The sequence below is a fragment of the Cervus canadensis genome, chromosome 1 (assembly GCF_019320065.1).
Source record: "Cervus canadensis isolate Bull #8, Minnesota chromosome 1, ASM1932006v1, whole genome shotgun sequence".
NCBI lineage: Eukaryota > Metazoa > Chordata > Mammalia > Artiodactyla > Cervidae > Cervus > Cervus canadensis.
Genome location: NC_057386.1, coordinates 33,648,844 through 33,676,158, shown reverse-complemented (window position 1 = coordinate 33,676,158; position 27,315 = coordinate 33,648,844). Strand labels below are relative to the sequence as shown.

General features: G+C 51.4%; 4 protein-coding genes and 1 long non-coding RNA gene across 15 annotated transcripts; 3 read left to right on the top strand and 2 right to left on the bottom strand.

Moving 5' to 3' along the window:
- Positions 1-536: 536 nt before the first annotated feature.
- BCL6B (BCL6B transcription repressor) lies at positions 537-7,235 on the top strand. 4 transcript variants are annotated; one of them, XM_043476224.1, is made up of 9 exons: positions 537-677; positions 1,219-1,409; positions 1,647-1,868; positions 1,979-2,332; positions 2,593-2,717; positions 3,510-3,674; positions 3,755-3,885; positions 4,003-4,140; positions 4,861-6,905. In XM_043476224.1, the coding sequence occupies exons 2-9, from the start codon at positions 1,231-1,233 to the stop codon at positions 4,975-4,977; spliced, it is 1,431 nt and encodes a 476-aa protein (XP_043332159.1). In that variant the 5' UTR covers positions 537-677; positions 1,219-1,230; the 3' UTR covers positions 4,978-6,905. The 4 variants fall into 4 exon arrangements, with proteins under 4 accessions (XP_043332159.1, XP_043332166.1, XP_043332175.1 ...); XM_043476231.1 differs by lacking the exon at positions 537-677 and adding an exon at positions 762-907; XM_043476240.1 differs by lacking the exons at positions 537-677; positions 4,861-6,905 and adding an exon at positions 7,071-7,235.
- A 588-nt stretch (positions 7,236-7,823) lies between these two features.
- Positions 7,824-12,874, top strand: SLC16A13 (solute carrier family 16 member 13). Of its 2 annotated transcripts, none has more exons than XM_043476282.1 (4): positions 7,824-9,726; positions 9,856-9,999; positions 10,639-11,376; positions 12,033-12,874. In XM_043476282.1, exons 1-4 carry the CDS (start codon positions 9,528-9,530, stop codon positions 12,230-12,232), a joined length of 1,281 nt encoding a protein of 426 aa, XP_043332217.1. In that variant the 5' UTR covers positions 7,824-9,527; the 3' UTR covers positions 12,233-12,874. The 2 variants fall into 2 exon arrangements, with proteins under 2 accessions (XP_043332217.1, XP_043332226.1); XM_043476291.1 differs by having other exon boundaries at positions 9,586-9,726; positions 9,839-9,999.
- A 318-nt stretch (positions 12,875-13,192) lies between these two features.
- On the bottom strand, positions 13,193-15,559 carry SLC16A11 (solute carrier family 16 member 11). 3 transcript variants are annotated; one of them, XM_043476268.1, is made up of 5 exons: positions 15,423-15,559; positions 14,958-15,165; positions 14,491-14,634; positions 13,559-14,326; positions 13,193-13,464 (listed from the first exon to the last, which is right to left on the bottom strand). In XM_043476268.1, exons 2-5 carry the CDS (start codon positions 15,157-15,159, stop codon positions 13,235-13,237), a joined length of 1,344 nt encoding a protein of 447 aa, XP_043332203.1. In that variant the 5' UTR covers positions 15,160-15,165; positions 15,423-15,559; the 3' UTR covers positions 13,193-13,234. The 3 variants fall into 3 exon arrangements, with proteins under 3 accessions (XP_043332203.1, XP_043332194.1, XP_043332186.1); XM_043476259.1 differs by having other exon boundaries at positions 15,418-15,557; XM_043476251.1 differs by lacking the exon at positions 15,423-15,559 and having other exon boundaries at positions 14,958-15,265.
- On the top strand, positions 15,129-26,565 carry LOC122446316. The gene is made up of 2 exons (XR_006270844.1): positions 15,129-15,266; positions 26,356-26,565. It is a non-coding gene; the product is annotated as an uncharacterized LOC122446316 (long non-coding RNA).
- Positions 15,648-24,298, bottom strand: LOC122446300 (C-type lectin domain family 10 member A-like). Of its 5 annotated transcripts, none has more exons than XM_043476304.1 (11): positions 23,916-24,296; positions 22,882-22,973; positions 22,157-22,270; positions 21,759-21,854; positions 21,606-21,677; positions 21,429-21,460; positions 21,184-21,241; positions 20,938-21,092; positions 20,592-20,698; positions 15,937-16,059; positions 15,648-15,857 (listed from the first exon to the last, which is right to left on the bottom strand). In XM_043476304.1, the coding sequence occupies exons 1-11, from the start codon at positions 24,095-24,097 to the stop codon at positions 15,662-15,664; spliced, it is 1,227 nt and encodes a 408-aa protein (XP_043332239.1). In that variant the 5' UTR covers positions 24,098-24,296; the 3' UTR covers positions 15,648-15,661. The 5 variants fall into 5 exon arrangements, with proteins under 5 accessions (XP_043332239.1, XP_043332258.1, XP_043332268.1 ...); XM_043476323.1 differs by having other exon boundaries at positions 22,882-23,071; positions 23,916-24,288; XM_043476333.1 differs by having other exon boundaries at positions 22,157-22,253; positions 22,882-23,071; positions 23,916-24,285.
- Positions 26,566-27,315: the final 750 nt, after the last annotated feature.

The window sequence follows — 27,315 nt, the reverse complement described above, 5'->3', positions numbered from 1 at the left end:
CTCCTCGAGGGGAAGCAGCTGGCGGAGCCGTCCGGTCGCAGGACAATGGAAGGAAACGAACTAGAAATCATATCCGCCCCCTCCCTAACGCGCCCGGTCAGAGCCCCTCTTTTGCAGGCCCCGCTAGAGAAGCCTGTTGAATGACCACACCCTCCCTGTCTGAGACCCCACGGAAGCCCACTGTCTCCTCCCCAAACCGGGTGTTTCTTTGGGCTCCCCTCAATCTCCCTTAATACCGTACATTGCCGGGGCGGCGGGTTGCTGTATTCACTCCCCTGTAACAGGCTCCTTTCTAAAACCAGCACATCAATTTTCGCTGTCCCGAGTCCCCCGACGACCCAGGTCACCCAACGACTTAGTCACCCATGTTTCCCATCTCAATATCCCCAACCTCCTCCCCAATACCAATGTCCCACCCTCGGTTCCACTTTCAGTGGCCCAAGACCCCTTACGTTACGACCACCCAAGCGTTTCCGAGGTCCCGCCCTGGAGCCGGAGACCCCGCCCCGGGTTCGCCATCTGGAGAGCGAGGGAGGAAGGAAGGATACAGACCCAGGCGTTCACCCCACCTCCACCCCCGCCCCCGACATCCCGGCCAGATAAAGGAGCCGAGGCCAAGAGGGGAGGGAGACCCCGCCCCCCTTGAGAAGAGAAGCTGAAGCCCCTGCAGGACGGGGGTAAGAACCAGAGACTGAGGGAGGCAGACTCCTGGGTCCCTTAAGAGGGTTGGGGCTTGTTGATGGTAGGAAGACCGAGGCCCAGAAATTGGGCTAAACTAGGGATCCAGGACTAGAGAGTGGAATTTCGTGGTTCGGGGAAGGGAGCTTCGATTGGGATATGGAGGGATGAGGACCACAGGTCGTCTGGGGTCTCCAGGCAGGATCGTACACCTGAGACCAGGCGCGCGGTGAGGCAGAGGGGAAATGGGGATACTGGAAGGGCATTGGGAGTCTAAGTAAAGGCGCTGTGGACTGCATTCCCAACGCTTGCCATCGACGCAGCGGTGTGGGAAACTTCAACTCGCTCCAAGCGCTGTGTTAGAAGAGGAAATCGGGCGATACTGAGGTTGAGGGCTGACAGAACGAGATGAATTAAGTAAAACTGCGTGAGCCGGGGCCGGCGGCTTTCCCCTGCACCTCAGGAGGAAGAGGCAAACTGCGGGAGGGAAGGCGTCTTGGGACGACAAGGATCCCTGAGCCCCGTCCTTGGCACCCGCAGGCCTCCGTCGCTATGGGTTCCACCGCTACTCCGGAGGGAGCGCTGGGCTACGTCCGCGAGTTTACTCGCCACTCCTCCGACGTGCTCGGCAACCTAAATGAGCTGCGCCTGCGCGGGATCCTCACTGACGTCACGCTGCTGGTTGGCGGGCAACCCCTTCGAGCTCACAAGGCAGTTCTTATTGCCTGCAGGTTCGAGGGGTGGCTCATGGAGTGGGGTGGGACCAAATGGGAAAGGGGCGGAGCTATAAGGTCTTTGGGAGGACCCGGAAACCAAGCCTTCCACAAACAGGAGGCGGAGCGACAGGGAATTGAGGGCGGGGTGAGAGTCAGGGAGGCGGGGCTTTCTATAGGGTCGGGGCTTTCGACAGGGTCGAGTCCCACCTTGGTTCTCCAGCCCCTAACCCGACATATCTTCCCTCTCTCCAGTGGCTTCTTCTATTCAATTTTCCGAGGCCGTGCAGGGGTAGGGGTAGACATGCTCTCCCTGCCCGGGGGCCCCGAAGCCGGAGGCTTCGCTCCGCTTCTGGACTTCATGTACACTTCGCGCCTACGCCTCTCTCCGGCCACCGCCCCAGCAGTCCTCGCGGCCGCCACCTACTTGCAGATGGAGCATGTGGTCCAGGCATGCCACCGCTTCATCCAGGCCAGGTGAGGGAGCCCCAACTTGGTATTCCTCGTGGGTGAAATGGCATCCCCGGTATCAAGGGCAGAGGCCAAGATTAGGGAATAGCACTAATGTCCATCGCACTTTTTCTCAGCTGTGAACCTCTGGGCATATCTCTGCGGCCCCTGGAGGCAGAACCCCCCGCGCCGCCAACGGCCCCTCCACCAGGCAGTCCCAGGCGTTCGGAAGGGCACCCTGACCCACCTACTGAGTCTCGCAGCTGCAGTCAAGGGCCCCCCAGTCCACACAGCCCAGACCCCAAGGCCTGCAACTGGAAAAAATACAAGTTCATCGTACTGAACTCTCAGGCCTCCCAAGCAGGGAGCCTGGCAGGGGAGAGGAGTTCTGGTCAACTTTGCTCCCAGGCCCGGCTCCCCAGTGGAGACGAGGCTTCCAGCAGCAGCAGCAGCAGCAGTGAAGAAGGACCCATTTCCAGTCCCCAGAGCAGGTACAGAAACTGGAAACCACCCCACCCCACCCCAACCCCAGAATTTATAGCAGTAGCCTCAGCTCAAGAGGCACAACCATTGGGCCTGGGTGATCAATAACAGGAAGTGAAGGAGTGGGCTTCACCTTAGGGAGCTGGCCAGAGGCCAGGCTTACTTGGTGAGGTGAGCCCTTGGCAATACAACTGGATGGGGCACATTGGTCAATACCCCACCATATGATGTCTCCTAACCATTTTTCTGGGCCTTGACATCTGCCTAGGCTTTCTCCAACTGCTGCCACTGTACAGTTCAAATGTGGGGCTCCAGTCAATACCCCCCATCAGCTCACACCCCAGGCTCCAGAGACCACTGGGTCACCTTCTGGGAGGGCTCATCCACCACCAGGTAAGAGCCTCTCCTTCTACCCTCCTTGGCTTTTCTCCTGTGGCTACTCAAGGCCAGTTGGGGCCAAAAGACCTCAGGGAAGGCCTAGTCCATTTTCAAATTAGAATCACCTAGAGAGCTTTTTAAAATCCCATTGCCCAGGTCACACCCCATAGATCAGAATGTCTGCAAGTGGGAGCCAGGCATCAGTATTTTTTTTAAAGCTTCCAACGAGCAGCAGTGTTTGGGAACTTCTGGCGTGTTCCCATCCAGGGCTGAGTGGTCAGCCCAGGGCTGGCAAAGCCTCTCTGGCAAGCTGTCATCCAGGGTGGTGCAAGAGAAGAGAGGGGGGGCTTCCCTGGTGGTCCAGTGGCTAGAACTTCATGCTCCCAATGCAGAGAGCCTGTGTTCAATCCCTGGTCAAAGAACTAGATCCCACATGCCTCCACTAAGACTGATGCAGCCAAAGAAATAAATATTTTAAAATTAAAAAAGCGAGTGAGAGAGAAAGAAACTTAAACTTCCACCCATAAGTAGGGGCCTCCACCTCCTACCACCACTATTGGATTGATGAGCAGAATACTCTCAAATTATACAGACATAGAGACAGATCCTGGCTTGTCCTCTCAAATAACCATGTGACCCAGAGCAGGTCAAATGAGCCTCAGCAGCTTTAACAGTAAATTGGGGGGGGGGGGGGGGGGGGGGGGGGGGGGGGGGGGGGGGGGGGGCGGGGTGGAAACAAAACAAAACCTGCTACCCTGTGGTCTGAGAATTCACAGCTATTGTTGTCATGACTCAACCTCTCCCCAGGAGGTGAATTTTTCAGCTGCCAGAACTGTGAGGCTGTGGCTGGGTGCTCATCGGGGCTGGACCCCGTGGCTTCTGGGGATGAGGACAAGCCCTACAAGTGTCAGCTCTGCCGGTCTGCCTTCCGCTATAAGGGCAACCTGGCCAGTCACCGCACGGTGCACACAGGTAGGGGAGGAGCAGGGAGAAGACCCTGGCCTTTGTGCCCCCTGCTATTCTTCTTGACCTCCCTTCCTCTCCGCCTCCAGGGGAAAAGCCCTACCACTGCTCCATCTGCGGAGCCCGCTTTAACCGGCCGGCTAACCTGAAAACGCATAGCCGCATCCACTCGGGAGAGAAGCCCTATAAGTGCGAGACGTGCGGCTCGCGCTTTGTACAGGTACGGAGTCAGTTTCAGAGCCTGATCGCAGGCAAATTTTCGAGAAGGCGAGGTGGGCCGAATGGGGAGGGTTCCGTCCCTCCCAGGGGCGCGGCCTGAGATTCCCTCCTTTCCCAGGTAGCGCATCTGCGCGCGCACGTGCTGATCCACACCGGGGAGAAGCCCTATCCTTGCCCCACCTGCGGGACTCGCTTTCGCCACCTACAGACCCTCAAAAGTCACGTTCGCATCCATACCGGAGAGAAGCCTTACCACGTGAGTACCCGACCTGGCCTAGCCCTGATGCTAAGTCGCTTCAGTCATGTCCAACTCTGTGCGACCCCATAGACGGCAGCCCACCAGGCTCCGCCATCCCTGGGATTCTCCAGGCAAGAACACTGGAGTGGGTCTAGCCCAAAGTCTTGGAATTACCTCCTGTTTACCGACGGGCGGGGCTCTTAAAGGAGCGGGCCTGGAGGCCTTTAGATCGAAGCTAGGTGGGCGGTGTCCTTGTGAGAAAGGGGTGGGGCCTGAGGTAGGGGTGGCAGTCCTGGACGGGGCTCGGTCCTCCTGAAGAGGAGGTGACAGGTGGAAAAACGCTTTGCTGAAGGGGGGCCTCCTAGGCCTTCCGCCGAGGATTTGGGAGGATGTGGGGACTCAAGTGAAAAGTGAAATCGCTCAGTCGTGTCCGACTCTTTGCGACCCCGTGGACTGTAGGCCACCAGGCTCTTCCATCCGTGAGATTTCCCAGGCAAGAATACTGGAGTGGGTTGCCATTTCCTTCCCCAGGGGATCTTCCCGACCCAGGGATCAAACCCGAGACTCCCGCATTGCAGGCAGACACTTTAACCTCTGAGCCACCAGAGGTTAGAGCCATCTCTGAGCTATATCCCCAAGAGCTTCTCTCAGGTGGAGTGCTAGGCGGTTCTCCCTCGCTCAGCATCTAAAAGGTGGTCGTGGGTGGCGAAGAGACCTGACCCGGCTGTCATCCTACAGTGCGACCCCTGCGGTCTGCATTTCCGGCACAAGAGTCAACTTCGGCTACATCTGCGCCAGAAACACGGAGCTGCTACCAACACCAAAGTGCAATACCACATTCTAGGGGGACCTTAGCCGAGTGCCGCCCCGGCCCCACTCCCTTCCCGGAAGACGGAAAGCTGCGGCTCACGCCTGGGTTCGCTGCGAGGTGTGCGAGGCCCCTGGATATCAGCGACGGCCACCACCTTTAATTTCTCACTGCGGGAAGCAGGGGTGGGAGATCCTGGCTTGATCTGCCTGTTTTGCTGGTCAAAACCTCTTCCCCGCAGTCAACATTGTTTCTGAGCAGAGAACAAGCTAGGAGCTGGAGGAGCAGAGAGACTGGAAGCCTGATTTCCTTAAGGAATCAGGCCTCCACCTGCAGCCCCCGTCTCATTTATCTGTAAATATAATTTATTGAGGCTTCTGGGTGGCACCAGGGCCTTCATACTATTGCATTTCCCATGTCCTTCTTCTACAAGTGTGATCAAAAGTGACCTGAAACTTGGAATGTGAGTGAGGTCACAGCTCTGCTGGCAGAGATTAGCACTTGGCTGCCTCCTTTGGCTTGAGTGTTTTATATTATTATTGTCTTAACTTTTCTTTAGAATTGTTCTTTTCCCACTTGCTTGTTGGTTTGTTTAAAATGGAGAAAAGGGTTCCCTGTGCCCTGCCCCTTCAATTCTAGGTCTGGAACCTTTATTTGTTCTAGGGCAGCTCTGGGAACATGTGGGTTTGTGGAATCGGGTCAGGAACCCTCTCTAATATTCTGAATATTGTAGGTTTTCTAGCAGGCTAGCACTGGATATAGACTTTTTCTGTTCTTCAAGGAACCTATGATGAAGTGGAGGTAATATATACCTCCTGGAGGCAGTTGGTGTGGGGCCTTTGTCAGTCCTGGAAGTTGGGGGATGACTTGAGAGGCTTTCTCGTAGGCCCCTGACTGTCCTATTAGTCTGGTCACCTAGGTTTGGCTCCATGGTAGTTTTGGTTATCTGATAGAACTCACCCAGGAGCTTGAGTTGAGCCCACAATCCTCCCACTAGGGCCTGTTCTTAGCACGAAGTTGATCCCTCCATGCAGGAGAGATCTGCAGTTCCATATCAGAAATGATGCAATCTTTTCTGAGTCTGCCCAGTCTCTAAGAATGCTATGACGTAGGGGAGAATTATCTTGAGTAAAGACTATGACCCTTCCTTTACTGCAGAGCCACCTAGGTTAGAATGTTCCTTGGGGGTTCTACATGAGATGAGCCTCTTCTTCCTTTAGTAGGTATTTGGACATCTTCTGGCAAGTGTCCAGATTTCAGAAATTTCTTTGCCTCTAGAAGTCACAGGTGCTTGGTAACTTTCTTACCTTAGAAAAGCTGAGTCTGTGACCTGGTCTTCCCGTCACTACATTCCTGTCTGGAACCAGTGAAAGCACTAGAACCTTCCACAGGGAGAGAAAAGGGGCTGAGTTCCATTATGGATTTGCTGTAGTTGGGATTATGATCGAGATTAGTGTTGGGATTAAAGATTTAAAAGACTGACTGATGGACCATCTAGTTAACCAAGTATCCCGTAGGATTAAGAGGCTGTTTGAGGGACACAGTCTCTGGTGTAGGCCAAGTAGGTAGAAAGTTAGAAATGGGTTGCCTCTTAACTGTGTGGAGCGTCTGGAATGTTAGATGATACTCTGAAGTATTACAGTCCTGCCCCTGTTGCTCTGGGGCCTGTTGGTTTAGGGACATGGGGTAGAGGGTAAGAAGCACTTTGAATTTGTGGGATGGAGCTTCCTCAAGACAGGTCAGTCCTAGTGGCTGTCACTTGGGGACTGGCTAGAAAGCTACTTTTTCCCTCTTTCCCTCTTAACCTCAGTGCAGAATTGAAGGAGGGAGGGAAAGCAGAGGAAAGAGTTGAGAAGAAACTACATATATATATATATTTTAAGGAGATTGGATGAGCAGGTGGAGAGTGCCAAGGGGTGGAGATATTAGATCGTGCAATATCAGAATCATGGAATAAAGAAGCCTCTCTGTGCTGCCTGTTGTGTCCTAGGTTCTTGCCTGTGGTGATCTGGGGATTGGGGAAAGAGGGTTCTTCCTCATGGACACCATCTTGGATTCTGTGCCCATCCCACTGTCCCATCCATTTTAAGTGGCCCTTGTTCTCCTCTTCCCTGCCCTTGCCTTCCGGTTCATTGTGTAGGAACCAGTGACTTCATGAAGTCTCTCCGGAGCCACCTGCATCCTGCTGCTCTGAAGTCACTTCCTGCCTGAGGTGTGGAGGCAGCAGGGAGAAACCAGGAAGCCACAAATAATACCAAGATGCTGGGGGATGCATCTGTGCAGGGGAACTTAATGCTTGGGACACCCCCTGCCACCACGGAAAATGGATAGGACTTGGGTCCCCTGAGGACAACAGGTGTTAGAGGGGGCAGTGAGACCATGTGGTTAGAGCCACTACCCCTCCCCCAGCAGTGATGTCTTGGAATCCATCCAGTGCCTAGTACTCGATTCTCTTCCACCCTTTCTCTTGTCCTGTGTGTCTTGGATGCACAGCTTTGTTCTGCCCAGAGGGTGAAGGGTCACTAATTCTGATAAATTACCTCCCTCTTGGACTTAAATTCCTTATCTGTGAAATAAGTCCATTAACATGGAAGGAATAATTTCCTTCCAACATTTATAGTTTGTGGTTGTGTGTCTCAGTCTTTTAAAACCCATGACATGGGTTAGATGTTTTTTTAAGTACAAAACAAACTAAAACCTCCCTTCCTCTCCCTCTACGGCTTATCCCCTGTTTAAAATAAGACCAGCTAATATTACTTACCTCCTGCTTCATGTGCATGCTAAGTCACTTCAATCATGTCTGACTCTTTGTGACCCTATGGACTATAACCCACCAGACTCCTCTGTCCACAGGAGAGATTCTGGGATTCTCCAGGGAAGAATACTGGAGTAGACTGCCATGCCCTCCTCCAGGCGATCTTCCTGACCCAGAGACCTAACCCATATCTCTTACATCTCCTGCACTGACAGGCAGGTTCTCTACCATTAACACCACCTGGGAAGCCGAAGGCATTTTAGTGTATAGATTTTCTAACTCAACCCCCTGACAACCTAAAAGTAGGAACTATTATTAGCCTCAGTTTACAAGTAGGGAAACCAACTGAGAGATTCAGTATCTTGGCCAAGTTAATAAGTGATGAAGCCAGGACTGGAACTACAATTTGATTCTACAGACTGTACTCTTAACTATTATGTTATATAACCACACCAACTTCTACATCTTTGATACAGTCCCTTCCGGCCAAAGTTCTGACTCCACTTACAAAAAAAAAAAAAAGAGAGAGAGAAAGAAAGAAAAAAACTTTTTAGGTATGACTATTTTTATTTCCCACATATAAAAAAGTATAAGGCTCAATATGCTTTTTAAAATTACACAGCCGCCCTCCCCACCCCAGCCCCACTTGTCTGACCCCTTGAGCTCAGATTTCAAGGTCAGTGTTTTAAGGAAGCTTGAAGCCAAATCATTAGTGCTACATGAGGTTGGAAGAACTGGGTACTGGTTGGGAAGGAAGGGCTGATTGCACCAGTGGTCATGGCTTGTCTCTTTAGTCTATCCCATCATGTGGTTAGGAAGTGGTTGTTACCAGAGGGCAGAGGGAAAGTTTCCAGTCCCACTGAAGACGGGTGCTGGTGGGGCTCTAAGTGAGTTCACAGATGCACTTCCTCTGCCCAGTTATTTTTGGTTTCTGTGACCTGTAGGTTTCCTGTTAGTGGGAACAGAAGGGACAGGAACAAGTTCGCATTACAGAAATATATGCCAGGAGTCCAACAGCCCATTCTCCTCTTTCCTTGGCCTCTGAACCCTCTCCGGGATCCAGGCATCTAGATTTAACCTTATCTCATAATCGCTCTACGCCCCCCACCCCCGCCCCGCGTTTCAACTCCTGGACCCCTCATTAAATAGGTTTTCCTCTCCTGAACCAGTTTATCCACCACCAACCCCCACGGACTCCTAACGTGCGCATCTCTGTGCAGAAGTCCGGTCAAATTAGCCCGCTAGGTGGACAGGAGACCGAAGCTGCAGCAGGACACGCTCCTGGGTCACGTGGGGCCCAACTATTTGGCCTCCGAAAGCCCCTCTTCACGCATGCGCCCCATTCGTTGCCCAGTACAGGACAGGTTCTAAACTCCGCCCCGTCTCTCTGGCTCCGCCCCCTGCTGAGGAGTCCCGCGTCCTTATTGGTGAGCTTCGATGCAGACCCGGCTGGCCAGGTGCTAACACTTTCAATGAGAAGATAGATAACCCACCTGGAGACGGGTGCACCTCAGGGGTGGGGCCCAGTTCAGCCACCTCCCCCGTCTGTCCCGCCCAGGCCTCGACTCCAGACTTGAAGCCGGCGGAGCCACGCCCCCCGGCGCTGAAAGTGGGGGCTAGCGCGGGCCTGGTCTCCCCATTATAATCTCCCCCACTAGGGGAGAAGCGCAGGCGTCTCACGCAGCCTCTCTGCAGCTTTCAAGCCTTCGTTGGTACTTTCCTCTCTGCCACTCTCGCCTCTCCGGCGCGGCCCCAAGCTGTCCGGCTGGGTGGGTGGGCAGAGGTGGAACGATCCGCTCCGCTCCCGAAGGGGCTTAAAGAGGCAGTCCTGGTACCACCCAGATGGCATATAGGGCCGAGCCCCCCGACGGGGGCTGGGGATGGATGGTGGTGCTCTCAGCGTTCTTCCAGTCGGCGCTGGTGTTCGGGGTGCTCCGTTCCTTCGGCGTCTTCTTTGTGGAATTTGTGGCGGCGTTTGAAGAACCGGCCGCGCGAGTCTCCTGGATCGCCTCCATAGGAATCGCGGTGCAGCAGTTCGGGAGTGAGTGCTGCTCCTGGGTCCCTCGACCCTCGGAAGGGAGTGGGGGATGCGGGGACGTAAAAGACATGGGGAGGGGGAGCGGTGCTGGAGAAGGACGCCTGAGATCTCGCAGAACTCTCTCTTCTCCAGGCCCAGTGGGCAGTGCGCTGAGCACGAAGTTCGGTCCCAGGCCTGTGGTGATGACAGGGGGCATCCTGGCTGCGCTGGGGATGCTACTCGCCTCCTTTGCTACCTCCTTGACCCACCTGTACCTGAGTATTGGGTTGCTCTCAGGTGAGACCCTGAGCAGGGCCGGTGAGTCAAAACCTGAGTCTTTTTGGCCTCAGGACTTTTACTTTCTTCCTGCTCCTTCCGAAAGACTTAAGGGAAACTCAAAGAAAGTTTTGGCTAGCACCTGTGCCCTGAAGGGAATTCTTAACAGAGGTAACTAAAGTGATAAACAGGTTAGGGGAAATCAGGAAATTCAAAGATCCAAGGCAAGGACTAGTGGAACTGGAATGTAAAAGGAATAATTACTGTAAAGTTGTATAAGATACTTTGGCTGTGAAATAAACATCATTATCCTATTTACAGATGCGGAAAGTCTTTAAAGCTTATGCAATTTGGCAGATGAATTTCACACAGCCAGCAATGGTAGAGCCCAGGTCTAACTCCAAAGTTCTGTGGTAGTGACTTTACAAACATTGTCTCTAAGCTTCCAGAGTCTGCTAAGTTGTATTACCTCCATTTTGCAGATGAGATTGAGGTCAGGAGGTTAAGATACACAAGGTCACACAGCTAGAAAGTATCGAGCCAGGGGTGTGATTTAGGCCTGTGCTCCATTTTGTTGCTGGGCAGTGTTGAGTTCTTTAGGGAGTGTTCTGAGTTTCTTAAGGGGTCCTCAACTCAACCCCCATTTTTTCCTTTTGACAGGATCTGGCTGGGCCTTGACCTTCACTCCAACCCTGGCCTGCCTATCTCGTTACTTCTCTCGCCGGCGATCCCTGGCCACCGGGCTGGCCCTGACGGGCGTGGGCCTCTCCTCCTTTGCTTTTGCCCCACTCTTCCAATGGCTGCTCAACCACTATGCCTGGCGGGGGGCCCTACTTCTGGTGTCTGCCCTTTCCCTTCACTTGGTGGCCTGTGGTGCTCTTCTCCGTCCACTCTCCCTGGCTGAGGACCCTGTCGTGGGTGGCCCTAGGGCCCAAATCACCTCCCTCCTGCGTCACGGCCCCTTCCTCCGTTACACCATTGCCCTCACCCTGATCAACACTGGCTACTTCATTCCTTACGTGCACCTGGTGGCCCATCTTCGGGACCTAGGTTGGGACCCACTGCCCGCTGCTTTCCTCCTCTCGGTGGCGGCTATTTCTGACCTCGTGGGGCGTGTGGCTTCTGGGTGGCTAGGCGATGCTGTCCCAGGGCCTGTGGCAAGACTCCTGATGCTCTGGACCACCCTGACTGGGGTGATACTGGCCCTGTACCCTGTGGCTGAGGCGCCCACTGGCTTGGTGGCCCTGACTGTGGCCTATGGCTTCACATCAGGGGCCCTGACCCCAGTGGCCTTCTCCGTGCTGCCTGAACTGGTGGGGACTGGAAAGATATACTGTGGCCTGGGACTGGTACAGATGGTAGAAAGCATCGGGGGTCTGCTGGGGGCTCCTCTGTCAGGTAAGGGGAATAGGATTTCCAGGTAGGCCAGGGCTACTGTGTTTTACCATGGTGGGGGGAGGGGAATTGACATAGTGTGTTAATACTGCCCTCTGCCATGGTAGATACACAGCTGATATGGTCAGTGATAGCAGCCTTGAAACAGGTCCAGGGGAAAGAAACTGGGGCTGTGGGAAGATTAAGAGGACCTCTGATGCACCGTTGCCAGTGTACCTACAGCTGGGCTTTTCAGAGGACTCTGCCAGACATAGCATGCTTGGCCCACTGGGCCCCAGGCCAGGGGTCTGAGCCATCTGGTCAAAGTTCCCCGTGCTTCAGAAGCCAGAACCTTCAGATCCTTAATGTTTTCCTCTAACTATTAACTGAAGGCATGGAAGGGAAAGAAAGGTACAGGTGTGGCTGACTCGATCTGTATCCCCAAATCTGGGGATGCCCTAAACTGGCTAGTTTGGCGGTCCTTTCTGAAGGCAGGAAGGTGGTTGAAGTGACATTTTGAAGCCCCTTGGGAAGCCAGAGTTCTCAAACTCACCCAGTCTGAACTCTTCCAAGATGATGGGTTAAGGATCATTTTCATCCCTCCACCCCAAAATGTGTCAGAGCCATCAGTTCCAGGAGACAGATCACCCATGTGTATTCTTTTTCTCTCTTGAACCTAGGCTACTTCCGAGATGTGACAGGCAACTACACAGCTTCTTTCGTGGTAGCTGGGACCTTCCTTCTGGCAGGAAGTGGAGTTCTCATCACTTTGCCCCACTTCTTCTGCTTCTCAGCTCCTACCTCCAAGCCCCAGGACCATGTAACAGAGGCACTGGATACCAAAGTCCCCCTGCCTGAGGAGGGGCTGGGAGAGGATTGAGCTCCAAGAAGGGGCAGACAGACCCACAAAACAAGCGGTTGGTGGCTCCAGGTCTTCTGCCCCATCTTGGCACCCACAGAACCACAATGCCTTAAGCATCCTGATCTGCCCCCCTCCCCACCCTGCCCCTCAGAGCAGGCCTGGGGCTCCTGCAATGTGTGTGCCAACCCTTTGTATTTTCTCAAGGATTCTTGTCTCTTGTTTGCTCCCACAACGTTTTCAGAAGGATCCAGTTCAGCCTGCTCCACTGAGCTATGAATCAACTGTGGAAAATCAAAGGCCAAGATACTTATCATAGTTTTTTTTACATGTGATCTCTAGTGTTGCCCTCCTTGGAAAAGATCTGTCTTTGGGATAAAACTGAATAAGAAAACTGGACAAAATTCAGAACCTCAGAAAGTGCTTGGGCCCATAAGTCTGAGTGGGCTGAATGGGGTCACACTGGGGAATGGAGTGGAGGTATCCAGGACCTCTGGTGACCCAGAGCGTTTAACCCTGGACTCTGCTCTCTGGACCACAGTCCCTCCCACTTGCCCACCGACCTCCCTCTTTCCTACTCTCCCCTGTAAATTAGAAATTAAGAAAATGGTGTGAGATGTGGGAGAGGGGTGCTAGTTTGGAAGGGAGAGATACAGCTAAGAGTGATGAAGTCTAGGATGCTTGTATTTTCCTCAGGCCAGTAAAGGGGGACTGAAATGCAGAAAGACTTATCTGGGAAATGAGGATGGGGCAGCTAGCACTCATGAGCACCCCCCTTCCCCCAACAAACCTGAAGCAGACAGACAGTTCCTCAAAGGTTTCCTGTTATAATGGCAAGCACTTGGGCAAAGAGAAATGGACTGACAGGACAAACACCCTTCCCACCTGCCATGGCTTAGGGGGATCCTGTTCCCATCAACCAGCTTTTCTGGATATCTTAAGCAGAATGTTTGCAGCATAGATTTCCTGAACAATTGGAGCTTGCAGGAAAAGCAGATAAAAAGTCTTTATTGGGGGAGGGGCTCAACAAGTGGTGTCCAGAGTGGAGTGAGGGTCTCCCGGGGAGAGCAGGGCAACCTGAGGTACCGGGAGCAGCTCCCCCATCTCAGGGGGTGGAGTGCCTGGACGTGAAGCCGGACGGCAGGAGGGCAGCGCCTTGGGCAGCCCCAAATAGATGAAGCTGCCAGAGAGGACGAAAGAGCCGCACGTGAGGAAGGAGGTGGTGAAGTCTCCAGTCTCATCCCTTAGGAAGCCTGAGAGGAGACGGAAAGGAACTTAGAGGCCTGGGTCCCCAGATGCAGGTGGGGGGTGGGGGTGGCGAGCGGATCTGCTGGCTCTGGCCCTTACCTGACAGGGGAGGGCCTAGAAGCCCCCCGAGGCTCAGCAGCATCATCACCAGCCCGGTGGCCTGTACCACATTTCCGATGCCCACCAGCTCCGGGAGCACACAGAAAATCAACGGGGCGTAACTTCCGGCGCTCAGGCCGTAGGCCCCAGCCGCGGCCAGCAGGGGGCCCCCCCAGCTGTCCTCGTTCCCCCCCACCGGCACCAATCCCACCGCCAGCAGCCCCAGGCCTGTCAGAGCCCCGCATATCGTCAGCAACCGCGGGAGGGGCACCCAACCCTGGTCCGCCAGCCAACCGCAGAGGAGCCGAGCGCCGATATCCCCCATCGCAGCCGCCGCCACCACCAGCGCCGCCCCATACCCGCCCAGGCCCCGATCTAAAGCGTGAGGAGCCAGGTGCACGTAGGGGATGAAGTAACCGACCCCCACTAAGGCCGTGCCGAGTGTCAAAACTAGGAAGGCCCGGCGTCTGAAGAGACCGAGGCCGAGGGCAGCTAGAGGGCTTCGGGGTGGGGCCAGGGGGTCGCCAGGAAGAGCAAGGGGTCGTAGCAGGGCACCACAGGGGGTGAGGTGGAGGGTGACGGCTCCGAGGAGGAGCAGGGCGCCCCGCCAGCCGAAATTATCAAGGAGGAGCTGTAAAGCGGGCGCCAGGAGCAGCGAGGAGGCCCCGTTGCCCGTGAGTGCCAGCCCCACGGCCAAGACTCGACGGCGGGAGAAGTAACGGGAGACGGTCCCCAGGGCAGGGGCGAACACCAGGGCCCAGCCGGAGCCTGTGAATGGATAGGACCGGGTAAAGAGAGAAACCAGGGATGCCAGGCCCTGCCATCCCAGCTCTGTTTCTCGCAGGAGGCCCCCGCCCTCTTGGCTTCCGTACCCGACAGGCTCCTAGCTCCACCATCACCCTCTTAAGAACCCGGGTATCCCTCTCCCTCACCAGCAAGGACGCCCAGGCCAAGGTAGAGGTGCAGCAGACTGTGTGCGAAAGCCGAGAAGACGAAGCCGAGCGAGGTGAGGACGCCCCCAACCATCACGACGGGGCGCGCCCCCCAGCGGGTGCTCAGGGCACTGCCCACTGGGCCTGGAAGGGGGCGGAGTCAAGGGAAGACACGCCCCCTGGACCCCCAAACTCGCTCCAACACTTCTCATTGCCTGTTTTCCTGGCCTAAACTTCTCCCCCGTCTTATAGCAACACCACCACCACCACCCCGCCCTGCTTCGTCTCAAGACCTACTCAATTTTAGAACTTAGAATATTAAATTCGACCTAGCTCTGAAGGTCGAACTCTAAAGGTCGATTTTTCTTAGGTTGTTTGGTAACCAGTCAGGTGTGTCCCCTACCACTGCTCTCACGGCACCTCCCCCGACCCCAGTTCCTGCCTTCCACCTCGGGGCCCCTCCTTACTGGCTGCCTGCTGCACTGCCAGGGCCAGGGCGCTGACCCATGCCGTCTCCTGAGCGTTTCGGTCAAAATACTCCGCGAAGTCAGGGAAGGCGAGGCCCAGGGAGCGTAACACCCCGTAGGAGAGCCCATTCACCGCGAACCCTGCGGCCGCCACCACCCAGCCCCAGCCCCCGTCCGGGGGTCCGGTTGGCTTGGGGGTCATCGCCTCCTGGGGAAGGCGGAACATCTATCAGAGAAGTCGCCACATCTGTGTCTCCTTCAGGGACCTGAGCGTACCTGAGATCCAGCCCTGAGCGCGACAGGACGGAGGTGGGGGTTGTGTGTGGGGGGGGGCGGGGGGAGGGGGGTGATGTTCGGGCCTTGGGCTAGAACTCCAGGTTCGCGCCGTACAAGAGCGGGATAACAACCAGATCCCCCAGTTCTGAGACTCCCCCTCCCACACACACCAGGTTCCCCTTACCCGACCTCTCCGGGCGATCCGGGGGAGGGGAAGGGCGAAGAATGGCTCGGCCCGGTTTTCTCCCCGCTTCCCCGGAGGGCGGGGCCTTAGAGAGGAGCAAATGCAGAGATGGAGCCCCACTTGGACAGGCTCTCAAGGTAAACAGGGCGCCTGAGCCACCTGGGACGCGGGGGGTGCCGAGGGCGGGAGCGAGCTGAGACAGCCAATCCACCGAGCCGAGTCCCACGGGGATTGAATTATCCATTTACACCCCCAATCCCGAGGAAGGGAGGGGCGAGGAATGAACACCTCCCCGCCCATGCCCACGCACCTGCCGCTGGCTGCGCACCCGGGAGATGCATGGATTGCAATAGCCAGCCTCCCCAACGTTGGTAGGCAACGCACGGGGTGGTTGCGTGGTCCCATAGGAGTGGGACCCATGGGGGTGGTCCTCACAAAGCCTGAGGGGATGAGTAGCTCCAATGTTCTCAGGGAACGTTGCTGGAGAACCTGGTAAACCTCCGGTGTTAAATCACAGACCTCCATGCAGTACATGTTGCGTGCTCAACGACAATACGCCCTCCAGGACAGAGCGGCAGGAAGAGGACTTCCTTGTGATGGGCCAGGCATATATACACGTCATGTTGCATCTTCACGATCACCCTGTGAAAAGGTGTTCCCCCCATTTTACAGATGAAGTCACTGAGACTTAGAGTAGTTAGGTGATTTGCCCGAATCACCAAACTTAAAAAAAAAGAAAGAAATATTTGAGTTTGGGTTTGTCCAACTGTGATCCATCCAAGAACACACCTACTATTGAAATAGAATCTGCCACCACGGAGGGAAACGTCCTGGAGACAATTTGATGCCAAACTGACCTGGAAATGGTAGATTGATTCTGAGCTACGGGTTTCTGGGACTAGAAAGGATTCTTGAGATCAGAATCCCTGAAGATTTAGATGGGAATTTTAAAAACAAAGTAAGAAATCCGAAAATTGAACCCAGGTATTGATTTCTTGGAAAAACTTTCCTTTTTACATTAAGATTAAGGTTATCATTGATTTACTTTGAAGCAAGGGATGTGTTCTCTGGTGTAATTATTAAACAACATCAGAGAAAACCTGGCAGTTTGCATTACAGTTTGGCCGACAGCCACATTACCCAATAGCCACATGGTGGCAGTGTTTCCTAATTGTTGAGAAACTCTGCAAATAAACAACTTAATTAGTGAAACTGTAAACCTAACAACACAATATGGTCTTCGAGGGCTCTCTACTGCCCATAAGAGGAAACAAAAGAAAACAAAACAAAATTCTCTACTTTGGATAAAAGCCTTTCCCAGTCAGAGGTAGACCCAGACTATCTTTCCATCCCAGCCCCCCTCCCCTCTTTTCTACACTCTTCCATCAGATATTAGCAGCTCACCTGCTCTATGGGCATTTCTAGCTTTTTATCACTCCTTAATTTTTGAATATGTCATGCTCTGTGCTTGAACTGTCCTGGAGGGGGTACAGGAGCCTTGCCATGTACCTACCACCCTAGGAAAGTGGTCTCACCAGCTTCCCTAGTCTGGTGCTATTGTGAAAGACACCTGGAAGGCAGAACCAGCCTATCCTCAGGCAACAGGGAGGGCAGGGACCCCACTTCCAGCAATGGCCCATGAGGCCCCTGCTCCAAGCTGAATGAGGCCAAGTGAAACAAAGCACTCCCTCCCCATGGTGAAGTAGAAATGCAGGGGGATGACAGAGGAAACTGGGTCTTTAGGGCCTGGGAGTTGTACAAAGTGATGCTGAGCACCTTTACAAGATACTTATGAATCCACACCACTATTCATGCCTGGAGAATCCCATGGACAGAGGAACCTGGCAGGCTACAATCCATGGCATTGAAAAGAGTCAGATGCAATGAATGACTGAGCACACAAACACATTTTGTAAGAATTTTGTAAGAATATTGTGTAAGAATTACATCTCAATAAAACTGATTTTTAAGGTTAAAAAAAATCTTAGATTGGTGAGGATGTGGAGAAAAAGAAACACTTAGCACTGTTGATGGAAATGTAAACTGATATAGCCAGTATATAGAAGTGCCTCAAAAAATTAAAAATAGAACTGCAATGCTGTGCTGTGTTTAGTCTCTCAGTCATGTCTGACTCTGCAACCATATGAACTGTAGCCCAGCAGGTTCTTCTGTCCATGGGGATTCTCCAGGCAAGAATACTAGAGTGGGTTACCATGCCCTCTTCCAGGGGATCTTCCTAATCCAGGGATCGAACCCAGGTCTCCTTCATTGCAGGCAGATTCTGTACAGGCTATCAAAGAGATATCTGCACTTATGTGTCCATTGGAGCATCATTCACAATAGTCAAGATGAGGAAAGAACCTAAGTGTCTATCAATGAATGAATGGATAAAGAATAATATTATACTCCATTAGTTTGTTGTCCAGTGGCTAGTCATGTCCAACTCTGTGACCCCATGGACTGAATGAAGCATGTCAGGCTTCCATGTCCTTCACTGTCTCTCAGAGTTTGCTCAAAATTTTGTCCATTGAGTCGGTGATGCTATCCAACCATCTCATCTTCTGTCACCCCCTTCTCCTCCTGCCCTCAACCTTTCCCAGTTTCAGGGTCTTTTCCAATGATTCAGCTCTTCACATCGGGTGACCAAAGTATTAGAGCTTCAGCTTCAGCATCAGTCCTTCCAATAAATATTCAGGATTGATTTCCTTTAAGATTGACTGGTTTGATCTCTTTGCTGTCCAAGGGACTCTCAAGAGTCTTCTCCAACACCACAGTGTGAAAGTATCAGTTCTTTGGTGCTCAGCCTTCTTTATGGTCCAACTCTCACATTTGTACATGACTGCTGGAAAGTAGTATATATGATCTATACATCATATATACCTATATATAATATTCTATCATATAGCCCATATGTATTGTGCATGCTGAGTAGCTTCAGTCATGTCCAACTCTTTGTGACCCTATGGACTGTAGCCCACCAGGCTCCTCTGTCCATGGGAATCTCCAGGCAAGAATACTGGAGTAGATTGCCATGCCCTTCTTCAGGGGATCTTCCCAACCCAGGGATGGAACCTGCATCTCTTATGTCTTGTGCATTGGCAAATGGGTTCTTTACCACTAGTGCCACGTAGGCAGCCCATATCCAATATATACATATACGTATGTATAAAATGACAGCATGTTATTCAACCTTGTGAAAGAAGAAAACCCTGCCATTTGCAACAACATGAATGGAACTCAAGAGCATTTATAACAAATAACATAAACCAGATAGAGAAAGACAATACAATATGGTATCACTTATCTGCAGAATTATTAAAACAAGACAGAAAGTGGAAAAGTGGTTGCCAGTGGCTGGGGTTTGGAAGGGAATAGGAGGAGGTTGGTAAAAGGGAATAAACGTTCAGCTATAAGATGAATAAGGTCTGAGAATCTAACATTAAAAAAACATGGTAACCATAGTTGATAACACAGTATTGTATATCAGCACCAATATACAATATACTTTTGGGCCACACAAAAAGTCATCTCTACTCTTTAAGTGGTGCATTTTACTGTGTAAGGATTACACTTCAGTAACACTGATTTTTCAGGTTAAAAAAAAACTTAGGTTGGTGAGGATGTAGAGAAAAAGAAACACCTATGCACTCTTGATGGCAATGTAAATTGGTACAGCCAGTATGGAAAGCATATGGAAGTTTCTCAAAAAATGAAAAAATAGAACTACCATATGATCCAGTAATTCCATTTCTGGGTTTATATCCAAAGGAAATCAAAACAGGATATCAAAGAGATACCTGCACTCCCATGTTTATTGGAGCATCGTTCACCATAATCAAGATATGGAAACAACCTAAGTGTCTATCAGTGGATGAATGGATAAAGAATAATATAATATTCTACCATATATACATATATAATATTCTATCATATATATATAAAATGACAGAATATTATTCAGCCTTGACAAAGAAGGAAATCCTGCCATTTGCAACAATATGAATTGAACTAGAGGGTATTTATATCAAGTAATATAAGCCAGACAGAGAAAGACAGTACTGCATGATATCACTTATCTGCAGAATCATTTAAAAAAAAAGTCAGGAAAAAAAATAGAAAGTGCTAAAGTTGTTGCCAGTGGCTGGGGGTTGAGGGGAATAGGAAGAGTTTGGTTAAAGGGAACAAGTTTTCAGCTATAAGATAAAAGTCTCATAGCTGAGAATCTCGGAGAAGGCAATGGCACCCCACTCCAGTACTCTTGCCTGGAAAATCCCGTGGATGGAGGAGCCTGGAAAGCTGCGGTCCGTGGGGTCGCTAAGGGTCAGACATGACTGAGCCACTTCACTTTCACTTTTCACTTTCACGCATTGGAGAAGGAAGTGGCTCCAGTGTTCTTGCCTGGAGAATCCCAGGGACGGGGGAGCCTGGTGGGCTGCGGTCTATGGGGTCGTACAGAGTCGGACACGACTGAAGTGACTCAGCAGCAGCAGCTGAGAATCTAACTTAAAACATGGTGACTGTAGTTGATAACACTACTTTATAATTGAAATTTGCTAAGAGAGTAGAACTTAAGTGTTCTCACCTAGGGAAAACAATAAACATGTAAGGTTGTGGATATGTTCATTAACTAGATGCGAGAATCCTCTCACAAAGTATACATGTATCAAATTCTGATATTTAAATATCTTACAATTTCATATGTCAATAAAGCAGAAATTTTTAAAAATATCTTAGGAGCTCTAGATAGTCTTAAAAGTTAAGGGGAATAAAAGAACCTCAAATGGCAGTGCTCTAATCTCCCAGGGTTTATTGCTCTCCTACAAGGAAAAGTGTCCCCCTTCCCCACCCTGCCATTTCCCAGGCAGGGGGCCACTCTCTTAGTTGCCTTTGCTCAGTCCAGCCTCGCAGATCTAGTGGTAGAGTCTTTGGCAGGCATCATTCACCATCGGGGTAGAAATGGGCACAGTCCTCACCCCCACCCAGCTCATGCCCATGAAAGTCATCTGGCTGGCCTGGCTTCCAATTCCTGAGGGGGGGGGGGGTGGTGAGAGGAAAACAGCCAGCTAGGAAGAACAGATGGAACAGAATCCAGGCTGGGGAGAAGGGGCTGTGGGTCAGACCCTGGAGGAGCAGAGCTGAAGGAGGAAAAAGGCACAGAAAGCCAAGGCACTCACTTGATGTTGGTCTCATAGTCCGACCCATCCACCCATTTCCAGACTCCATCTGGATCACTGAGGCCCATACAGGTGAAGTAAGGACGTAGGTTGGCCTGGATAAAATCCTGGGATGACAGAAGGACAGTGGTGACTCCCCTGACCCTGTCCCCCCAGGCCAGCTCCTTGGACTAGCAGTTCTGAACTTCATGGGTTCATTAAAGCCATGGAGGAGATTCAGGGTGTTGATCCCAATGCTGGGACCAATGGAACCTCTGAGGATCTGGCTCAGATGGCAGTGGTTGTTAAAACTCCCCCAGGTGATGCCAATGAGACCAGTCTTGGGACCTGAGCTCGGGGGGCTCACCTGCTCCTCTCTGGAGTTGATGACTACCAGGTGGGCATTCTTCAGTTGGCAGTCTTTCTCAGCTTCTGGCCAGGGCTTCCCCAAGGAAGAAAACCAGTAGCAGCGGCCTTCATGCTCCAGCCAGTTGGCGGGACAGCAGGCTGTGTTTTGAGAGACTAAGGGGCGAGGGTTGGGGGAGTGGCTGAGATGCTGCCCAGGGGGACATGGGCAGGAACTGGCTCCAGGCATGCCCCACACAACTCTTACAATTGCTCTTGAGAGCATCCATCTTGCAGGTCAGGGAGTTCAGGTTCTTGGCCAGCTGCTAGACTCGAAGGAGCATTTCAGAATCACTTGGAATGCACACAGATGGGCAGTGGGTACAGTGCTCTGGGTGTAGCTTCTGCTCCATGAGTCCCTGGAGACCGGGGGTCCATGCCCAGGACCCAGCCTAGGAATGCCCCTGCCTCCCACATGCCTCATGCCCAGGTAGAAGGCAGTAGGGGCCTGACCTGCTTTGAGTTCTTCCAGTTGCTTCTCCAGCCTGTTCTCCAGAGAAAGCACCTTGTCATTCAAGCTACGGGCTGGAGGGGAGGGCGCCCAGCACCTTGTGACTGCTCCCACCCCCACCCTCCAGTCTGAGAGCCCAGCCCCCATCTCTCCACACCCTCTCCCTGAGGGTCTCTTACCAGCTTGCAGTTCTTGCTTGTGACTTTCCACCTCAGCTTTCAGTGATGTTATCATTTCTTGCAAGTTGCCACCTGGAGAACTCAGGAATCAGCCTCCACCCCTGCTCCACCCCACCCCACCTCAGTCCAGAGCCCCTTTCATGCCAGGCTCACCCTGGGAGTTCAGTGCCTGGACCTCAGCCGTAGTGTTTGAAGTGAAGTTACTGAAACCTGTTCTCAGGGTCTGCAGGTCACTCTGAAACTTGAAATCTGATAGGCAGATGGGACAATCAGTGCTAAGGGTTACCAGGCCCTCTCTGCGCCAGCTTTGGGCCCCTAACATGCATCATCTCATGGGTCCCTTCAGTGACCCCACCCAAAGGACTGGGCCCTATTGTTATCTGATACCGCAAGTGAGGCAGTTAAGGCTCAGAGAGAGGACATAATTTGATACCATTCCCCAGCTGACAAGTGACAGAGCCAGCAGTCATCCTCATCCAACCACTCTTGCATTCAGCATCCCCACCACACCTCATTATTTCTCTCTTCCTTGCCCACCATGTGCCACTCACTTTGGTATCCCATCACACATACACTGGCCAGCAAGAGGCTGAGGCCCAGGGAGAGCAGGAGGAGGCAAGGGCTGGAGAGGAGCCGCTTCAGGAAGGCCTGGAAAGAAAACAGCACTGCAGGAGGAGAGGGTGTCAGGAGGAGGGGGTCCAGGTGGTGGGACAGACGGGGCCGAGGATGGGGCCACAGGGACCTCTCAGGGAGGAGGCCGGGGCGGCTCATGCTGGTGGGAGACCGGATGAGAACTGTGGGGCAAGGGGTGTCCAGGTCTCTGACTCCTCATGGATCAGCCCAAGTGCTCAGATACAGGGGCCCCTCACACGCCTGGGGACACGTGTACATAAAGACACACAGACAGAGGACCATCGCGATGTGTAAGGTCCTCTCATCAGAGTTGGGGATGTAGCAGGAGGACCCAGAGAGAGCTAGGGGCAGCCCACACTCTAAGCTCACAAGGTTTAGGGCAAGCTCACACTCAAGGGTGAAAACACATTAGAAAGACAGTATATGCTCTTGCCTTTCCTCAGCGCACATGAAGTCAGACCCACTATGGATCTTCAATTCTCTTCAAATTGGGTCCCCCAGAGGCTGGGCCCTGACCCTGTTCAGAGTGGGGGAACCCCACCAGGACATATGGTAGAGGTGCAGACATCACACTTGACAGCAGAAAGCCTTCTAAACATATTAAGAAGAGATTTTAGCAAAGGCTGTTTCCCCTTTCCCTTACCTTCTGTAAACCCCTGGCTTTTTTTCTCACTCTCCGAGTACTGAAGGTCTTCGTACTTCACTGACATGTTTGGACCAACACGGTCTCTGAGACTGTTGGAGCAGAAGTGGAGGCTGAGCCAGTGGGCAGCCTGGGGCAGGAGCGGGATTAAAGGGGGAACACAGGGGCCAGGGAGGAGCTGCAGGCAGGGCTGGAGGTGAGAGAAGAGTGAGGTTTGAAAAGGAACCCATGGTGAAGGCTAGAAATGGGGACGGGCTTGGGTTTGCAGCTGAGGTCAGAAGTGGGGTCAGGGATGGGGTTTGAGCTAGGGTCGGGTTGAGTTTGGAGTGACAGTGGAGGTGAAGTTGGAGCTAAATGCATTGTGAGGACTGGGTCTGATGTTGGGGCTGGAACCAAGGTTGCATCTCCTACTAGGATCAGTACTCACGCTGGGGTCAGTACTGGGGTCAGTACTCGTGTTGAAGCCATAAATGGAGATGGACCTAGGCTTGGTGCTGAAGTTGAAAATAGGACAGAGATGAGGTTCAAGCTTTCGAGGGGTGGGGAGCAGGGCAGGCTGGTGTTGAGTCAAGCTAACTTGGGAATTCTCTGGCAGTCCAATGGTTAAGGCTCCATGCTTCCACTTCACAGGCCAGGAGTTTGATCCCTAGTTCCTAGGATCCTGTGTGCGCTGGGCTGCCCCCAATTTTCAAAAAAAAAAATGATGTAAGAACTCTGGGGGTGAAACTGCCACTGGGGTTGGTATGGGGTTTGAGATGTGGCTGGAGTTGGGGCTGAAGACAGGGCTAGAACCAGGCTAGGGAAGGGGCTGACTGTGAGTATCAGTTTGTGACCAAGGTTGTAGCTGCCCTAATTTAATCCGAATCCAATGAAGGGAATAGAGTCTAAAATCTCCACTGAGTCATTAAATCCCCAACCTGCCCCCTTATATATCTTACCATTCAGTTCCACCAAAGACCCATGATCCCTTCTCCCTGCTTTCTCTGACATCCTCCCTGCCCTTTTAGTCTCACATGCATCCCCAGCCTCCTTACCTGTGAGAAGTCAAGAGGCTGTGATTTTTGAGTTCTTTGTGCAGCAATGACCAGAGTCGGAAAAAACTAAATCCCGGACAGTTGGGATGGGGGTGGCCAATGGAAGAGTCACCTAACTCAGTGGAGACCTGCTGGTCACTGTGTCTGAATGACCAAGAGTCTATAACCCGGGAGACTCTCATTTCCTCAATTTGGGGCAGTAACTAATAAGAAGGAATTGAAATCAAAACTCAGGCAGAGGTGGCGTGTGTGGGGCAGCTGGACTTTTTCAGACCTCCTGTGACTTCCTCAGTTTTACTATTTGGCAGTGAAACATTGGATCAGAAGGAACCAGAGTTCCAGTGTTGCTCTGTCCCACACCTCCTTTCAGTTCCTTGATCTCGGAATTGTTGATGTCTCCATCATTGCAAACCCAGGTCCAGAGGCGCCCTTTGCTCTGCTCTTGCTCAATCCTGACCCAGGGCCCCTGGCATCTTCCTCTGGGGCCTCAGCCAGAAAGATCCCTGAGTTCTGGCCAGCTTTCCTTGTTGTCAAGTCCAAGCTTGTTCTGATCACTGAATGACAGGGACAAGGTGTTGAGGCAAGGAAAAAGACTTTACTCAGAAAGCAGGTGCTGGAATGCCAGAAGATGGCAGAATAATGTCTCAAAATAGCCATCTTCATGGGAAAAAAAAATAGCCATCTTCTTTTATAGAACAGAGATGGGGTCAGGAAAGGGGTGAGGAAACAAAGTAAAAAGGCCATTAGTCTTGCAAATATCTCCTAGAATGGCAAACCTCAGGTGGGGATGTGTTGATTTCTTCCTTCCATCCACAGGTGGACAGGGTCCTGAACACTTTCACAGTCAGGCAGAGGGGCAGATGCTCTGAGGTAGGTCTTTATGTATGATTATAATAACAAAATCCAACTCAGAGAAACAGTTCCAACATGGAGTGAGAATTGGCTTTTCCCTGTCACATCCTCATTTCATTTGAAAGGAGGGAAGAGGTGGCAGAGAATAGGATCTCCTGGCTGGAATGGGAAGGGAAGATCCAGGAGAAAGAACAGAATATATTGAGCATCAAATCCGTGATGAGGATTGTGCCAGACATTTGCATTAACCATTCAATTCCCACAAGATTGTTGGGAGGAATTTCGGATGAAGAACTTAGGTTCAGAACCATCCTGTGACTTGCCCAAGATCACTTGCCTGGTAAGCTTAAGAGCCAGAATTCCAGCCTAGGGCTGCCCCACACCTTAGCCTGGGCTCTCTCTGAATATACTATCTTCATGAAAGGGGTTCAGTTTAATCCTGTCAGCTCTTAAATCCCTCTAAGGGGTTTTCCCTGAATTCACACACACAATCTTTTCATAGGAAAGATTCTTAGTGTCTTAAAAAGGGAAGAAGGAAAGCAAATACATTTCAGACTCTATTTTCTAGTTAAATGGGATTGTGCTCTGATAATTACATTTTAAAACTCATTTAACATTGTATCAAGAATATTTGGCCACATCAGTTCATAAAATGTCCTTTATTCCTTTTTTAACTTCATCTCATTTCATAAGTTGTGCCATAATTTATTGACTAAGCTTTTTCCCTTATGATAAACATTTAGGTTGTTTCCAGTTTTCTTTGGCTTTCTTGCTTTGCATTTATTTGGTGTTTTGATTAATATCTGTTACAGGCTGGGTTTTTGGAATCAATGTGGAGACTGAATTTGGGGTACAGTTTAGTTATTAGGGATCAGAACCTGTGAAGGGAAGGGGAAAGAAGGTGGTGGTAGAGGGGGACGTTAAAGAGTTACAAAGATCCCACAAAGCTTTAGCCCATCTGACAGGGGCTTCTAGGGGTTCACACTGCATTGGCTGTCAGAGCTGCGCATTGCTGCACGTAAATGGGGCTTTTATTACCTGATCTCCCTCAGTTACCTGATATGGCTACCACAGCAGGGGTGGGACCTCAGGGGAGGGGGCTGTGTGCACAGGTTACACACCCCGTGACTGGGCACCAAGTCCTTTTTGGAAGTGAGGTCTGGCTGTCTTATCTTTGTGTCTACCCCAGTACTGCTTTGCATTCACACATTAATTGGGGGATAATCAAATTTTTGCTTTATTGAATCTTTCCCACAAAGAGCATGGTATGTTTCTCCATTCATTTATCCAAGTGGTAGGGACAGAATGAAGGGACAAAATAGGTGATTAAATAGTTAATCCCACTAGGGGTTTGTAAGTGGAAAAATATGGGAGACCCCTATAAGTTAATGATTACTTGAGAAAGCAGGTTTGCTTAGCAACAGAACCATGCAACAGAAGCACGGGACATGCCCCAAAACAATAAAGCAATAGTTGCATAAGACCTACGTAATGAGTGCCCAGTGAACTCAGTCAGTTAATGATCCCTGGTACATGTTCTCTGAATACACAAAAAACAATAATTTGTGGGCCTATCTTGACCACACAGGGACAAGGAAACTCCCCTGCTCAACTTGGAGGAGGAGCTGATGATGGAAGCATGACGTCTACTCAAGAAAGACAAAGAAGGGTTTCCCCCTCTGCTACTTTCCCTTCGATTAAAAAACTGCAGCCCACTAAGTTTTCAGGGTGCAGCATTTCTCACCCACCTGCTTGTAGGCCCCCAAGTATCCTAGTCTAATAAATAGCTTATCTACCACTTTGCTCTTGCTGAATTCTTCTCTGCACTGAGACATAAAGGACTACAATACTGGAGCTCTTTGGAGCCCACCTGAAATGACACCAATCGGTTTCACAAGCATTTACACATCCATTCAAAAATATTTATTGGGTGTTAATAAAAGAAAAAGTCACATATGGAGGTATGGGAAAGTCATTCTGGCTTTTTCATGAGCTAACTTGAACTTTATGGCCAAGTTATGACAGTGTGTTTGTGAACTATCAAATACACATTATGCATCCACTTTAATTATTTAAAGGGAAGAGCGCACTGACCAGAAGTAAAGAATGTCCATGTCAAAAATAAAGATGAAATTCTCCTCTTCCTGGGATGCCAGTGCTGCTCCTCCTTTGATCATAAGACTCCCTTCCCAGGTGCCAAGGCCATGCTTCTTACTGTGTATGTTTTGGTCTGGTTGTTTTTAAAACCTTGAAGAAACATATTTCTGAATTATTTAATGTTCTGACACAACAGAAAACTGTGCTGAAACTCCGGACCAGTTAATTTCTCAGAGAAATCTGAGAAGTTGACTTCGGGGCTATAGTCCTCAGCTGGGCTCAAACAGAATTCTATTCTTATGATGGCTTATTGATTATTTTCATCAACAGTGTCTACAATATGCCAGGCCCCCTCCTTCAGAAGAGACATCCTACAGAAGTAAACAGGTGAGAAAGGACCTGGTCACAAAGCTTATATTCTAGTGGGTGATGGATAAACAGAATAAGTGAG

Coding starts and splice junctions, on each gene's coding strand:
- BCL6B (XM_043476224.1), top strand. CDS start 1,231: ATGGGTTCCACCGCTACTCCGGAGGGAGCGCTGGGCTACGTCCGCGAG. Junction 1,410..1,646: donor GCAGTTCTTATTGCCTGCAG/GTTCGAGGGGTG, acceptor CCCTCTCTCCAG/TGGCTTCTTCTATTCAATTT. Junction 2,718..3,509: donor GAGGGCTCATCCACCACCAG/GTAAGAGCCTCT, acceptor ACCTCTCCCCAG/GAGGTGAATTTTTCAGCTGC.
- SLC16A13 (XM_043476282.1), top strand. CDS start 9,528: ATGGCATATAGGGCCGAGCCCCCCGACGGGGGCTGGGGATGGATGGTG. Junction 9,727..9,855: donor CGCGGTGCAGCAGTTCGGGA/GTGAGTGCTGCT, acceptor TCTCTTCTCCAG/GCCCAGTGGGCAGTGCGCTG. Junction 11,377..12,032: donor GCTGGGGGCTCCTCTGTCAG/GTAAGGGGAATA, acceptor TCTTGAACCTAG/GCTACTTCCGAGATGTGACA.
- SLC16A11 (XM_043476251.1), bottom strand. CDS start 15,183: ATGTTCCGCCTTCCCCAGGAGGCGATGACCCCCAAGCCAACCGGACCC. Junction 14,327..14,490: donor TGGCCTGGGCGTCCTTGCTG/GTGAGGGAGAGG, acceptor ATCCATTCACAG/GCTCCGGCTGGGCCCTGGTG. Junction 13,465..13,558: donor TCTAGGCCCTCCCCTGTCAG/GTAAGGGCCAGA, acceptor GTCTCCTCTCAG/GCTTCCTAAGGGATGAGACT.
- LOC122446300 (XM_043476304.1), bottom strand. CDS start 24,097: ATGAGAGTCTCCCGGGTTATAGACTCTTGGTCATTCAGACACAGTGAC. Junction 21,242..21,428: donor ACTGGAAGAACTCAAAGCAG/GTCAGGCCCCTA, acceptor CTTCGAGTCTAG/CAGCTGGCCAAGAACCTGAA. Junction 15,858..15,936: donor GCAACATGTACTGCATGGAG/GTCTGTGATTTA, acceptor TCATCCCCTCAG/GCTTTGTGAGGACCACCCCC.